The sequence below is a fragment of the Nannospalax galili genome, unplaced genomic scaffold (assembly GCF_000622305.1).
Source record: "Nannospalax galili isolate Female #2095 unplaced genomic scaffold, S.galili_v1.0 scaffold227, whole genome shotgun sequence".
NCBI classification, from domain to species: Eukaryota; Metazoa; Chordata; class Mammalia; order Rodentia; family Spalacidae; genus Nannospalax; species Nannospalax galili.
In genome coordinates, this window is record NW_008360303.1 from 10,614,006 (window position 1) to 10,629,347 (window position 15,342).

At 41.1% G+C, this 15,342-nt stretch overlaps 1 protein-coding gene across 1 annotated transcript; it reads left to right on the plus strand.

The window, feature by feature from the left end:
* Window positions 1-113: 113 nt before the first annotated feature.
* Arpc5 (actin related protein 2/3 complex subunit 5) lies at window positions 114-10,629 on the plus strand. Its single transcript, XM_008824292.3, has 4 exons — window positions 114-442; window positions 2,487-2,559; window positions 5,255-5,431; window positions 9,316-10,629. Exons 1-4 carry the CDS (start codon window positions 300-302, stop codon window positions 9,376-9,378), a joined length of 456 nt encoding a protein of 151 aa, XP_008822514.1. The 5' UTR covers window positions 114-299; the 3' UTR covers window positions 9,379-10,629.
* Window positions 10,630-15,342: the final 4,713 nt, after the last annotated feature.

A 15,342-nucleotide genomic window follows, 5' to 3' on the forward strand; every position in this document is an offset into this window, starting at 1 on the left:
CCCCCGCCTCCTTCTCAGACTCCGCCCCTTTCCTGCAGCGAGTCCGCGCCTGCGCAGTGCGTCCCGCGCGCTCCCGGGCTGAGGCGCGCTCCCGGGGGAGAGCCGGGGCGGCGTCGGATCCCGAAGGAAAGAGCGGGGTAGTGGAGGAAACCAGGCGGCCAGCGCGCAGGCCCAGAAGCTCACGAGCCGCGGCTGCCGGCGACGCCCCTGAGCGGAAGAGGGAAGTGAGGCGGACGCCGGGCTGGGCTGGGTTGGGCTGAGCTCGCTGAAGGGAAGGCCTGCGCCGTTCGGGATCCGGTATGTCGAAGAACACGGTGTCGTCGGCCCGCTTCCGGAAGGTGGACGTGGATGAGTACGATGAGAACAAGTTCGTGGACGAGGAGGACGGGGGCGACGGCCAGGCGGGGCCCGACGAGGGCGAGGTGGACTCCTGCCTACGGCAATATCCTTGCGCTGGCGGGGGCGCGGGGAAGGGGCCGGGGGACCGAGCCGGGGGACGGGGCTCCGGGGTCAGGTGGCCGAACTTGCCGGCGTCCCGGTCCCGATCCCTAGGGTGCGCCCCCTCGACAGCTGCTCCCGCGGCCGCTCCCCGTGGCGCGCCAGGTCCCCGCTTCCGGGGGTCCTAATGCGGGGAGTCGGGCCGCTACCCGGGAGTCCGCCTCCTCTGCATGGGTTTGTGGGTTAGGGAGCGTTGGGATAGTTTATTACTAGCCCGGAGCGATCGCAAATTGAGGCCCTGAGTCCATGCAGCCCATGGGCTTTTCATCATCATCATCATTATCATTAAGAGAACAGCTTTTGGCAAAATGCAGGTTGCACAAAATTTAACAGAGAAGGGAGTTTTCTTCCCAATAAGGAAGCGTGGAGCCTTTTACCTACTAAGAAAAGGCCGATGGAAAAATGATAGGGAATGCATGTGGAGTATCCCTGGAAATGTGGAGAGTAGTCATTTCTGTAAAGTAGAGTCGTTTTTCTGTAATTGTTTCCTTTTTAGTTAAAATATGCCTGTCAGTTCCTGGTTCCTTGGTTTGCATATTTGAATATTCATAACCTTGAAATACGGTTATAGCATATCTCTTTTAGAAAAATGGAAATGTAGCCGGGCGTGGTGGACACTTGGGAGGCAGAGGCAGGCGGATCTCTGTGAGGCCAGCCTGGTCTACATAGTGAGTTCCAGGACAGCTTGGGCTACAGGGAGACCCTGTCTCAAAAAGACCAAAAAAAAAGAAAAATGGAAATGTAAAAAAACAAAGTTATAGCTTCAGGAAAATGTCAGATTGGTCTTTGGTGTATCATAAAGCTCTTTCCTCATCAGTTTTCTGCTAAATTGTAATAGAGATATGTTTGTGAGCAAAACATTTATCAGTATACCATATAGGTTCAACTTTCATTTCCACAACTTTCACAATCAGTTGCTACTAATCTGATTATTTAAATACGTGGCTCTTTAAAAAAAAAAAGGGGGGGGGTGCACTGTAGAAATCCTTTCAGCCTTGACTATAGTTTACCATCAACTGTAAATGATTTTTAGTAGGACTTTTTCTCCAAAGTGGTGAGCATTATTCTTTCTAAAAACATTCTTTGTCTTGATAAATGATTTTTTATTACAGTCATGTGTTTCAAGTAATTTCTGAGGACTCCTACATGGTGGTGCTGTGCCCATATCAGTGAGTTTACTTTTTGATCAACTCATCCTAAAATCTAAAGCCAAGTCTGGTCTTGTCCTTGTTATAAACTGCGACAGCCGGCCCTGGTTGGGTGCTACAGATGGAGGAACAAGTGAGTCTGTGGTTTTCCTTTTAGGGAAATGACTGTATATTCGACAGTCTGATTGGCCTTCCATTTCTCAGGCTTGCTAGCTCACTAGTGCTTCCAGACAGACTAAATTTAATAGGTTTAAATAACAGTTTGAATAACCTTTATGAAATAAAGAATAAGAGAATAAGTTGCCACCTAAGGGTTGTATGAATTCTTACATCTTCTATGATTGATCTTCATCATTAGAGATTGCTTCTGTTTCCTTCTGACGGCCAGAGTGATCTGCCAGCATTTTCTGCTACCATTTCACTTAACATAGAGTATAGTTCCAGGATAAAGGGTTTTTTTTTCAATAAGAATCATGTAAAAAGACATACTTTGTTTAATGATAGACTTTCATTTGGAGACCTGATAATTCTGATGCATATTTTGGGGTTTTCTTTTAATACCAGCCTAGATGATGTACTTCACTGGAAAACAAAAGGTTATCCAGGTATTCATTTGATTGATAGAACCAGGAGCAAAAGAATCTTTTGCTTTATTTTTTTAATTCTTATATCCTCTTTCTCTATTTTCCTTTTTGCTATATTGGAACAAACACATTCAGTTTTCTAGTATCAAACATAATAGCCATGGTAGTTTTTGTTACTGTGCATAAAGCCAAGTCTTAAAAACTGATAGTCTGCATAAGCTTTCCCAGGTACTGTTATCTCCTTAACCTCTATCACAGGAAACATGACAGCTGCTCTCCAGGCAGCTCTGAAAAACCCCCCTATCAACACAAAGAGTCAGGCAGTGAAGGTGAGTCACAGACTATAACCCATTAGTCTCTGCTAGCATCTTACTGTTCTTACCAAAATCCTCCAAAGTGTCACCATCAACATATTTTAACTGTTTATAGTCTGACACAGAAGATTTTACAGTGTAAATTCTTGATAGGTAAAAATTTCATATGAGGGGCTGGAGAGATGGCTCAGGGTTAAGAACACTGGTTGTTCTTGCAGAAGACCTGGATTCGAATCCCAGTACCCACATGGCAGCTAACAACTGTCCATAACTCCAGTTCCAGGGGATCCGATGGCCTCTTCTGTCTGCGGGCATTGCACAACACGGGTGCACTTACCTACATGCAGGCGATACACTCATACACATAAAATAAAAATAATAAATAAAATATTTTTAAAAATAAATAAATAAATAATTTCATATGAAACTAGCACTGTAATGTAGAATTAGGGTAATGCTATGTGGAACACAGTAAATCCAAAGAATAGAGATACTGTTTCTGTGTGTGCTTTAAAAGAAATCCACTCAGGTTGAATTTAAGCAAAGGCTTGAAGAATAAAGTATACAACTTCTGTTTGATTTAACTTATTTCTTAATTATGCAAATATTAAATATTTGTTATAGGAAACAAAGACCTGAGGACATGAAAGGGTGATCATACCACTCCTTGGGTCACATTTTAGTATTACTGTGTGCTTTGAAAGTTTCTCCAAGGGTTTTTGTTCTTAGAAAAATAGAATCTTACAGCCCACTTTTTCACCTGTATTGCAGTGTACACCAGCTTCTTTCCTTAGCACTGTGTTCGTTTCTTTAGCATTTAACTGCTGTGTACCAGTATGCTGCATTTTATATATAACTGATCTCTTCTTATATATTAGATTGACTGGTTTGTCCTGCTAAAATGGATAATCTTAGGTAATTTTTAATTATTTCTTTTTAAGTAAAATTCCTGGAAGGGAAATGCTAGTCAAAGAATGCACATTTTTATCAGGTATGGAAGAACAAGCCTTTAATCGCAGCAGCTCAGGAGGTAGAGGCAGGCAGATCTCAGATCGAGGCCAGTCTGGTCTTCATAGCCAGCTACAGAGAGACCCTGTCTCAAAAAAAGAAAAAAAAAATGAATGCACAGTGTTTTAAGACCTTTGGTATAGTAGGTATTGCCAGTCCTTTCAGGAAAGTTGGGGAGTTTACAACCCCTGCAGAAGTCTTTCACAGTTCTAAGGGCCTATTTACTTTGTTGTTTATTATTTAAAATGAAAGCTAATGCATCAGCCCTACTGTCAGTAACTATATATACATACCAGGAACTCAAGAATCTCCTTACCTGAATGGTAGTGATAGGTAACTGTATTGTACTTAGCTAGGCAACAAAATTTTGTATAAGGGGAAAATTGTCTTTGATTTTTAAAAGTTGTTAGGAACATCACTGAAGCTTTAGTTTTACCCCCTTCTGCTTTTATGAGGGTGGTTTTTTTTTATCACAGCTTGTGGGTGGGAGGTTATAACTCTAGATGCAAAGATGTTTTTCTAAGTGGGGAAATTGCACAGTTTTTAAACTGAAGATAGCACTAGGTAGTAGAATTGTTCTATAAAATCCTGGCCTTAAGAATGCTGTTGGTGTCTGAGTTGAAGAGAAGGAGAAATAAATTGTTGAAAAGATAAGTTACATGTTCCCTCTGCTAGATGTGTGGGTAAGAAAATACCTTTTTTTCCCGGAGCAGATTTTATCATGAAAAAAGATCAGACAGGAGCATGACTGATCTAATATCTATAGATAGGGCAGTTGAAATAACTTAAAATTTTTAGAAGGAAGATTTTAACAAAATAATCCTTTTGAAGGGTAGTTCAAGGTAGAGTTATGACTCAGTTTCTTTTTTTTAGAAAATATTTTTTAAATTTTATTATTTTTATTTTACGTGTATGCGTGCATTGCCTGCATGTAGGTAAGTGCACTCATGTTGTGCTATGCCCGCAGAGGTCAGAAGAGGCTGTCAGATCCCCTGGGACTGGAGTTACGACAGTTGTTAGCTGCCATGTGGGTGCTGGGATTTGAACCCGGGTCTTCTACAATAACAACCAGTGTTCTTAAGCCCTGAGCCATCTCTCCAGCCCCATGACTCAGTTTCTTTTGTTAGGATTTTTTTTTTTTAAGGCCAAGAAATAAAATTGAAATGTAATAAACTGTTCAGTTATCACGTTGATCTATTAGTAAATCCTCAGTTCTACCTTCAGTTATGGCAATATCAAGAATCTGTTCCCCTCTTACCGCCTCTACTCCTGTCATGCTAACCAAAACCAGACTGCATTGTTGAAATTACCCTAATGAGTATCCCTGCTCTGGTCTCAGTCCCTGTCGCTGTTCTCAGCAGAGAGGACAGAAAGATCCTGTTAGAATGGGGCTCAGATTATGTCACTGCTCTCTAAACCCTCCATTGTTGTGTTTCAGAGTAAAAGCCAGGGTCCTTAGAGCAACCGGCAGGCCACCATTCTCTCAGTTCCTCCTGTGCTTCTCTCCCACCACTCAAACGCTAAGCACTCTGAACCCACGCCAAACAGCACTCGTTCTTTCCTTTGTCAGAATGCTCAGTATCCCCAAGGCGTCTTTGACATCCTCCCCATGTCTTTCCTCAAATGTTACTCCAGTGAGGTATTTCTAAAATTTGCTCCCAATATGCATATGTCTGAATGTTTCCTTATGTACTTCCCTCAGGATCGGGCAGGCAGCATTGTCTTGAAGGTGCTCATCTCTTTTAAAGCTAATGACATTGAAAAGGCCGTTCAATCTCCAGACAAGAATGGTGTGGACCTCCTAATGAAGTATATTTATAAAGGCTTTGAGAGCCCATCTGACAACAGCAGTGCTATGTTATTACAGTGGCATGAAAAGGTAAGTTATGAATCAAAAATATGTATGACTAGTTCCTTTATAATAGAGAACAATGTGTCTGTCGCCTGAATAACAACAAAGACTTGATTGTACATCTTTATTATTACAAGTAAGATGTATGGAAATGAAAGGTTCAGATTTGGGCTTATCAGCCTTGGTCTGAAGAGATTCTGATATGCACCACATATTTGTTTGCATATATTTAGGGCATATCTTATTCACTACACACTGTATTGAACTGTGAATTAAATGAAGACCTTTCAAAAGAATATCAAGTAAAAAGTCAAGAATTCTTTCACACTGATCAAAAGATGGGAAGATAAATATGTGATACCTCCATACAGTGGAGTATTACTCATCAATAAAAAAAAAATGAATTTTTTTATAGGTACTGCAATGTGGGTGAACCTAGAAAATGTTATACTAAGTGAAATAAGCTGGACACAAAAGGACAATTTCTATGTATATGAAATAGGCAAATCAAAGGGACAGAAAGTTATTAGAAATTGCTAGGGACTGTGGAGAAGGTGAAGAATAGGAAGTTATTACTTTCTGGGTACAGAGTTTCCATTCAGGGTGGTGAAAGAATTTGGATAATAGAGTATGCTGGTGGCTGCACATTGTAAGTATAATTAATGCCACTGAGTTTTACATAAAAGGATGCTAAAATAGCTACTTTTGATAGATATTCTACCAAAGTTTTTCAAAAAAAGAAATCAGGAAGCTGGGTGTGGTAGTACACACCCCAATCCCAGGACTCAGGAGATAAAGGTCGGTGGAGTTCTGTGAGGTTCCAGCCTTGTCTACATAGCGTTTTCCAGGCCATCTGGGAGACCCTGTCTTTAAAAAAAGAGGGAAAATCAAAAATTCTTAAATGCCTATTTCCACTTTCATGCATTTTATTTTTCTCTGTAAGGAAATTCTGCTGTACCATCTATCAGAGAAAATGATAGAAGGGCTGGTGCTGTAGCTCAGCAGTAGAGTGCTTGCCTAGCATGACCAAGGTTTGATCCCCAGCACTGTTTTAAAGAAATAAAACTGTTAGTAGCTGGACATGGTAGTGCATGCCTTAATCCTAGCACTCTAGAGACAGAAGCAGGAGGATCATTGCAAGCCCTGGGCTACATAGCGAATTCTAGGCTAGCCAGTGCTACATTAAGAGGCCCTGTCTCAGAGATAAGAAGAAAGCTAATTTTTAGTTCTAAGTAAAAAGTAAGATAGGCCAGCAAGATGGCTCAGTGGGTAAAAGCACTAACTGTCTACAGGCACGCACGTGTGCGCGCGCGCACACACACACACACACACACAGAGAGAGAGTCCTAGTTTGTTTCTTCATTGCTGTGACAAAATACTCTGACCAAAACCAAATTGGAGAGGAAAGGGTTTATTCAGCTTACATCTCCCAGATCATGGTTCAACTCAGGGCAGGAACCTGGAGGCAGGAGCTGGGAGCATAAGCCATGGAAGATCGCTGCTTACTGACTTGCTCCCCTGATCCCTCCTCAGCCTGCTTTCTTATACAACAGAGGCCCACCTGCCCAGGGGTGGCATGACCCACAGTGGGCTGGGTCCTCCCACATCACTTAACTATCAAGAAAATGCCCCACAGACATGGCCACAGGCCAGTCCAATGGCGGCAACTCCCCAATTGAGGCTCCCTCAACCCAGGTGTGTCAAGTTGACACTAAAGGTATCCAACACGCACACGTACATGCACACGCACAAATAAATAAAATTTTACAACTTTGTTAAAGTTAATTCTACCCAGCTCTTACACTGGTAAGTAAAGAGTACATTCTCAGGGCTGGAGAGATGGCTCAGCAGTTAAGAGCACTGACTGCTCTTGCAGAGGACCCAGGTTTGAGTCCCAGCACCCACATGGCGGCTGCAAACCATCCTTAACTCCAGTTCCAGGGGAATCTGAAGCCCTCTTCTGACTTCTGCGGCAGTGCATGACACAGGCGCACTCACTTACATGCAGGCAATACACTTACACACATAAAATAAAAATGAAAAAAAAAAGTACATTCTCCAACATTCTTAAACCTCTCAAAACTCAGGTTTTTTTCTTTATTTTGTGCATGTGTGTTTATGCATGAGTACCTGATCAGAAGACAGCTTTCAGGAGTTGGTTTTCTCCACCTTGTTTTGCGGCAGTCTCTGTTGTTTCTGCCACCACACTCTGCTCTCCAGGCTAGCTGACTCGAGAGTTTCTGACTGGTTCTCTTATCTCCACATCTTGCCATACAAGTGCTGGGATTACAGATAGGGAGCCACCAAATCTGCATCTGGCTTTTTACATGGGTGAAGACGATCAAACTCAAGGTGTCAGGCTTGCACAGCAAGTACTTTGACCTGCTGACCCACCTCACTAGCTCCCAGAACTCAGTGTTTTTGAAACCATTACCTCGAGTCTATCAAGTAAAAACACATATACAGTAAAACAAGAAAGTTTGTTGTTAAACCTTGGTTAAATCACTTTCTCTTCGTACACTATCAAAAAGAGCTAATGTTTATGAATACAGTAACCATTCTGCACAGTATTCCCAGTGCCCATCATAAGTATGAGTAGTACATGCTACCAGGCACTATACTAGTTTACTTTTCATTTAATCCTCACAATAACTCTGAGGTATGTGAACATCTCTGTTACCTTCAATGTGTAGATGAAGAACAACCTCAACCCCAAGCAGCTTTGGTCCAAAACAGCAGCAGGATCATGGTGAACATTGATTGGGAACTTACTATAATCCAAACATTCTCCTGAGAACTTTATAAATATGTCAACTCATTTAATTCTCAAAAAATGCTAGGAAGAAAAACTTACCCTCATTTTTTTGTAGGTGAGAAACTGCTAGCAGGCGTTAAGTCTTTGTTTCTTCCTAAGCTCATTGGCTGGATTTTACTTTCTAAGTACTCAAATCTGTCCACATAAGCATGTATCTAGTACACCAATCACAGCATCTCTAGGTGGCTGCTGTATCTTCCTAACTGGTTTGCCAGCTACCAGTTTTGCCTTCCTCAAATCTGTTCTCTATCTAGCCACCAGAATGCTATGTCCTTGTCAGTCATCAGAATGATGTCCAAGTTTCCAAGTCTAGTTTCCTCTTCCATATCATCCTTCCCTTAGGCTTCAGCAGTGCCAGCCTTCTCCCTGAATGCACCCCACCTTTACCTCCACATGTCAGCTCATGGTTTCTGGTATCAGTTTGTCAGCCTCCCCTGTGGCTTTCCTCTCTGCTCTCAGGCTGGGTATATGCCCATTTTCTGTTTATATAACTATCTCATAGCAGACCAAAGGATGGTGTGTTTGTTCACTTCCGTATCCCCAGAATCTAGTGCAGTACTTAATACACAGTGGTACTCGAGTATTTTTTTAATAGAAATAAACCAGAGTTTCCAATTCGTAATATTTAATCATGACTACCAGTTTATTCAGGTTAGAGGGTCAGTCACAGTTCATAAAAGCTCTTCAATAATATCTTACCTTGGGAGAAAAAAATCTAGCAAACTAAGTGGAATTGAGATGACTTGTCCCAATTTAAATTTCTTCGTAACTGTGATAACAATTGGAGATGCAGAATATCCTAAATTTATATTTGAACACCTGCTTGGGTCAAGAACATTGTGCTATAGACTTTTTTAAACATTATTTAGACAAAATGTACTAGATTATAAAGTAGTGTCTATATTTGGATGTAAGCTTGAAAGAGCAGGACTACTGAGGGGTTGTTTTTGTTTTTTAAGTCCTAGTGCTAAGAACTGCCTGGTGCGTAATAGGTGCTCAGGAAGTACTTACTAAATTAATGAATTCACAATGCTTTGCTTAATCTGAGAGTTGACCCTTTTTGAATCTGTGAATGTGTGCATTTGATTTGTTTTAGGCACTTGCTGCTGGAGGAGTAGGGTCCATCGTTCGTGTTTTGACTGCAAGGAAAACTGTGTAGTCCAGCCGGAACTGGACATCAGTAACAGGGTGGGAGTTGCTGGTACAAAGACCAAAACAACCAAATGCTACTGCTGCCCTGTGGGCAGCATCTGTTTCTCTCAGCTTTGCCTTCTTGCTTCCTTTTTCATATCTATAAAGAAGAAATTACATATCAGTTTTCCTTTAGAGAAAATTTGATTCCGCAGGAGTGTTTGATCCTTTCATAACCATGTCAATAATGTGTATACCAGAATAATTTATATTCACGTTTGATTGTGCAATTTCTAATCCTGTTGGCTGGTTTCTGGATTTTACTTTATTTTTAACTAATAACTGAGAGATATGATCAGAATTTGAGGCCAGTTAACTCATGAGTCAGGAAGTGATGTTTGTTTTTAAAAATGAGAGATTGGCAGCTATTAACATTGCAAAACTGGACCAAGCTTATTTACGTTATTTAAGCAAAATATATTTCCAGAACGAGTAGTGGGTGAATCCCACTACCAGTTTCCAGCTTTATTTCTGCTTGCTTGCAGATGATGCTGTGAGTGTAAGTGTGCTGCTTCCTGTCAGCATCCATTTATCATGGCCTCTTAATCTCCTTGTGGTCATCCAGGGTCCAGAGCAAGAAGTCTTGCTCTATGTAAATGTATTTAGAAAATTTCAGAGCCTATTTGGGCACAATATCACACTTTTGTTCCAATAATAAGTCTATCTAGGGAAATTACTCCAAGTCAGAAAGGATGTAGAAACTGATGTAATTCAAACTCCAGCAGCCTCTGAATGATACAATATTTTCTTCAGAAATAAGGCAGCTGCCTTAGACACTTGTACAAGTGCTCACTATAGCACTTAATGTGCCCTATAAATGTCGTCAGTGTTCTTCAGGTAATCGGGATTTAGGGATTTGGTTCTGAAACATTCTGTGTTTCAGCTCAGTATTTTTTAAGGAGTGACAATGCCACACAGTAAAAAAAAGTGTTTACTTTGTTGGACAAACCAAATCAGTTCTCAAAAAATGACCGGTGCTTATAAAAAGTTATCATAAAGTAGTTCCAAAACAAACCACCCAAATGCATATGACCCAAGAGGAAAATCAGCCTGTGTTTAGTATTTGCATAAGATACTGGTTCCATAGTCACTGGCTTGTGTGAGAACTGGTGCAGGAATTCTCTATAAACTCTGCTGGTTTTGATACCTACTTTTTGTTTTCTTCTTGTTTTGTAAAAACGATAAACTTCAGAAAATAAAATGTCAGTGTTGAATAATTTATTTGTCTTAATACCTGTGAATCTATGATTAAGAGGAAGGCATTCTACTGCTGTTGCCATGTCTGGGTGGATTTATAAAACCACTTTATATGAACACCGAGTGTCGAGAAGAGCACTGATGATGTGCCAGCACTGCTGAAGCCTTTGGAGTGATGGATCCTCTGGGTACCAGCAGGACACTGGGACTGCAGCACAGACTCACCCAGCAGCTGCAGGCACCTCCAGCTTCTGAACGACTCCTTGTTAGCCTCAGACCTGTTTCTCACACCTGTCTATTCATAGCAACCTCTGTCTGCTTTTCAGTGCATCTGACTAATTCCTGTTTTAAATCAGGATTGTGACTTGAGAGAATAGCAATAGGAATTAGAGGTAGTCAAGTAGGTACAACACAATCACTTTAAAATAAAAACAAGATTGTAGTGCCTTTTCAGAGATGCTGCTTATTACTGCCCCTATGACCTGAAGTATTAGAGAAAGTTCTGGAATTCATATCCTGTAATCACAAGAGTGGGTGTATTTTTTATTTTTATTATTGTTATTATTTTGTGTAGGTGCTGGAGAGATGACTTGGCAGTCAAAAGCACTTGCAGAGGACCAGGGTTCAGTTCCCAACATCTACATGATGACTGCAACAGTCTATAACTCCAGTTCCAGGGGATCCAGTGCCCTCTTCTGGTCTCTCTAGGCATTGTATGCACATGGTACACAAATACATGCAGACAAAACACATAAAGATTTTTTTTTTTAATTATGTGTATATATGTGGGTTTGTGGGTATGTGCATGTGATTACAGTGCTTGTGGAGGCCAAAAGAAGACATTGCCTCCCCCAGGGCTAGAGTTAAAGGTAGCAGGCAGGTCCTCTGTTTTTCCTGAATAGAGCTGGTCGGCTGACAGATTTAAACATACCCACTCTGGGGCTAGAGAAATGACTCAGTAGTTGGGATTCTATGCCGCTTCTTGGGTGCTAGGTACTGAACTCAGGTTTTTGTGCTTATGCAACAAGCACTTTACAGACTCGGCCATCTTCCCCAGCCTCACAAAAGCTGCTTTACCATCTCCCTTCTGCTTTCATCTCAGTGGTTTGGTGTTTTGTTTTGTTCTTTTTCCATTTTTAGACATCCAGACTGGCCTCAGACTCACCGCAGTCCTCCTGCCTCAGCCTCGTATGCACTGGGATTACAGGTATACACCACACTTGTTTTCACCTTTTTTTTTTTTTTTTTTTTTTGAGACAGGGTCTCCCTAAAACCCCATCTCACCTAGAACCAGGCTGGCCTTGAGCTTGCAGAGATCTGCTTGCCTCTGCCTCCCAAGTGCTGGAATTAAAGGCGTGTACCACTATGCCTGGCATTTTCACTAATTTTTAAGGGACAAATAATGAGGCATAGGAATCTCAACATTCAAGAGGCCGAGGCAGAAGGAGCATGATTCAGTCTGAGCTACATAGCAGGAACCTGTCTTTTAAAACCAAGAGCTGAGAGTGTAGCACAGGGTGAGCACTTACCTAGCATATCCTGGGTCTTCAGTTCAATCCCCACACCAAAAGAAGGAGATACAAATACAAAGTATGATGGCAAGTATCAGGAAATGCATTAATGCGCAAGTAAAGTCAGTATACAGATAGTACAAATCAACCATATTGTAAGAGCATATCAGAAGCATATGGTCTGGGTCCTGTTTATTTCAACCATATTAAGATTTGGGTACTTGAAAATTAATGTGTAACTTAGCACTTGACTATAAATGTAGTCAGTACTGAGAACAGCAAGATCAGAGTGGATCAAAGTACAGTGAGACAAATCTGAAAAAGTTTTCTAAGGCCAAAGAGTCAAAGTGTCTGAATGAAAAGTTTAAAAATGGGTTGATTCACTCTTAGGGATTTAATGTTTCAATAAAGTGAAATTCTAGACAGTGAAAGCTATGAAAAGAATTATACATTGATAAAAGTGTGTCTCAGGGATTCAAGACAGGGAACTACAGAAAATCACATAGTTGACTTTTTGTTGGTTGGAGGCAGGACATTTGGTTCTGGTTGGTTTTTGGTTTTAGCTGAAATAGACATAATTGGTCATTTAGCCCCATGCATTTGATCATAGTGAAAAGGAATGGGGAAATTAAAAGAGGGAATGGATCTTAAATTGGATATAAAGAGCTGTTCATGGGGCTGAAGAGGTGGTTTGGTGGTTAAGAGCACTGACTGCTCTTTCAGAAGACCCAGGTTCAAATCCCAGCATCCAATGACTGCTAACAACCATCTGCAAATCCAGTTCCAGGGGATCCAATGCCCTCTTCTGGCCTCCATGGGCACTGTACAACACACATTTGCAGGCAGAACACTCATACACATTAAATTTTTTTTTTAATGATTAAAGCTGGACTGAAGATCCAGTTCAGTGGTCAAAAGTACTTGCTGCCCTGTTACAAGGACCTGAATTCAGAACCCAGCACCCACTAACAAGCCAGAATCACGCAAAAAGCACCTGTAACTCTAGCTGAGGCATTGGATGGTCCACATGCACACACCTGCATACATATATACATAGAAATTATTAAATGGCTATGGGTGAATTTACCCTTTATTCTTGATCTTTTAAATTTTTCATTTATGTTTTCTATGGTTCACCCTTGTTTTTTGTTGCTTCTGAGACATCAGTATAGCATAGGATCCATGTAGTCCAGAGTTACACTGATTATATGAGAATATAATATAAAGAGATAAAAATGAAGAGGATACTGAAGACTCCTAGTTTTTGGTGATAATGTGGGTTTTAATTTTCAAAGATTCTCAGAGCAGGAGGATTAAGAGAAAAGCTACCCTTTACTAATACAAGCCTCCAGACCTGACGCTCAGAAAACATGCACTCTGCTAGGATCAGACTGTTTGTAGTGCTAGAGCAGATGTAGAGCTCATGCCTACCTCACTGTGGTTATGAAGAGCTGCTTAAGTCTAGCCCTTGGGGGAAAAAAAGATGAGTTCTCACCTTTCTAGGACTTTCTTGGAAAGGCAAGGACTGGGATTTTCTCTAGACTCCCCAAACCTTGGTATTTGGATGATATTGAAAAGTGGACTCAGTGCATGAGCCTTTTACAAGGCAAAAACTGACAGAAAAGGCAGAAGCAAGATTTGGAAGGGGGTTGCAAAAACAGGTGAAAAGCTCCACAGCTTTCTCATTTGATGGTTTTGTTGTTGTTTTGTGTGTATGAGTGTATTGCCTACATGTGTGTAAGTGCACCTGTGTCATGCAGTGGTCATGGAGGTCAGAAGATGGCATCAGATCCCCTGGAACTGGAATCACAGATGGTTGTTAGCTACCCCATGGAATTGAACCCAGATCCTCTGTAAGAGCAGTCTGAGTTCTTAACCACTGAGCCATCTCTCCAACCCCCTTGTTTGGTGGTTTTAATCCTATTGAAAGAACTGGGTAAAGAGTAACACCAAAAAGTCGCAAAAGAAAACCACACACAGTCCAAACTCAGTCATTTTTCTCTAGTAAAATATACTACAGGCTTTACCTCTAACCTCATTTAGTGGTTGCCTGTATTCTGGTTCCTAAATTATGTATTTTAACTAATGAACTGTCATTTATTTCAATGTTATAATTCCATTTAGCAAGAACCAGAACAGCAATTTCAAGCCAAGCTTAAAAGAGTCTTGACTATAACTAGAATTGGGTGTATTTATATTCCCTTACAGCTGAAATACCAAAAAGCACTCAAACGATTGTGAATGAGAAGATATACTGAGCTAAACCAATGCCTTTGAACATTTAGAAAGGTGTGCCAGAGCCTTCTCTGTTCGAGCTTCCGTCGTGGCCCTCTTCTGGTCTTCCTCTCTCCCTCAGCCCTGCATCCCCAGTAGGACAACCCCAGGTCAGGCTTCAGTGGTTAAGAGGCCGCCTGGGGAACGGGCAGAGGTGCAGTGTGGTCTGCCTGTAGGTGGCGCTGCTTCACCACACTACTGACCCAGACACGGGCAGCCTGGAAGAGATTTGCTTTCCTATTTCTGTTTTATGTTCCTTGGAAGTTTAAATATAATAAATATAAATGATCTCTGTTCACATCTCTTTTTTATCTCGGAAACAGTTCCCTAAATTCCACATACCATTGAGCATGGCACACCAGAATGCCACAGTCCAGCCTCATGAGAATCCCGATTTTCCAGTGGTTAGCTCATGCTCTGCAGGTGGCAGGCACTTGACCTTTCTACTAGTCCCTGTGACAGCCCTGAGGTCACAGTAGCTACCACCTTTCTTGATTATTCGATTTTTCCAGTTGTGACAACCCAGTCTCATACATGTATAAAATCACTGAACACCGTGCTTCATTTTGCTTATCCCAAAATTAAATCAAGATTCTAAAAGCAATCCTGAAGATTTTCTTCAACTTGATGACTGATTTAAGTAAATTGTTCATATGATGGTAATTCTCCATCCTGCCCTACTGTCTCTTTTGATAAATGTAATTCTTTGGCAGAGTATATGCATGTACAAATAAATACCTATGAATTTCCCCTTTTGATTGTGTAGCTACTAGCATAGTATGCAGTGTCCGTCCCTTGATATTTTCACTAAACAAATACATTTAATGACCACTTTTGTCCATATAAGAAGGTTCTTTTTTTTTTTTTTTTTTTTTTTTTTTTTAAAAAAAAAAAAAAAAAAAAAAAAAAAAAGAGGACGATAAATCTTTCACTGTGATATATCAAAATAA

Excerpts from the sequence above, each read along its gene's own strand:
- Arpc5 (XM_008824292.3), top strand. The coding sequence starts at position 300 with ATGTCGAAGAACACGGTGTCGTCGGCCCGCTTCCGGAAGGTGGACGTG. Across the intron at positions 443-2,486 it reads GTGGACTCCTGCCTACGGCA|AGGAAACATGACAGCTGCTC; the intron begins ATATCCTTGCGC and ends AACCTCTATCAC. Across the intron at positions 5,432-9,315 it reads TATTACAGTGGCATGAAAAG|GCACTTGCTGCTGGAGGAGT; the intron begins GTAAGTTATGAA and ends GATTTGTTTTAG.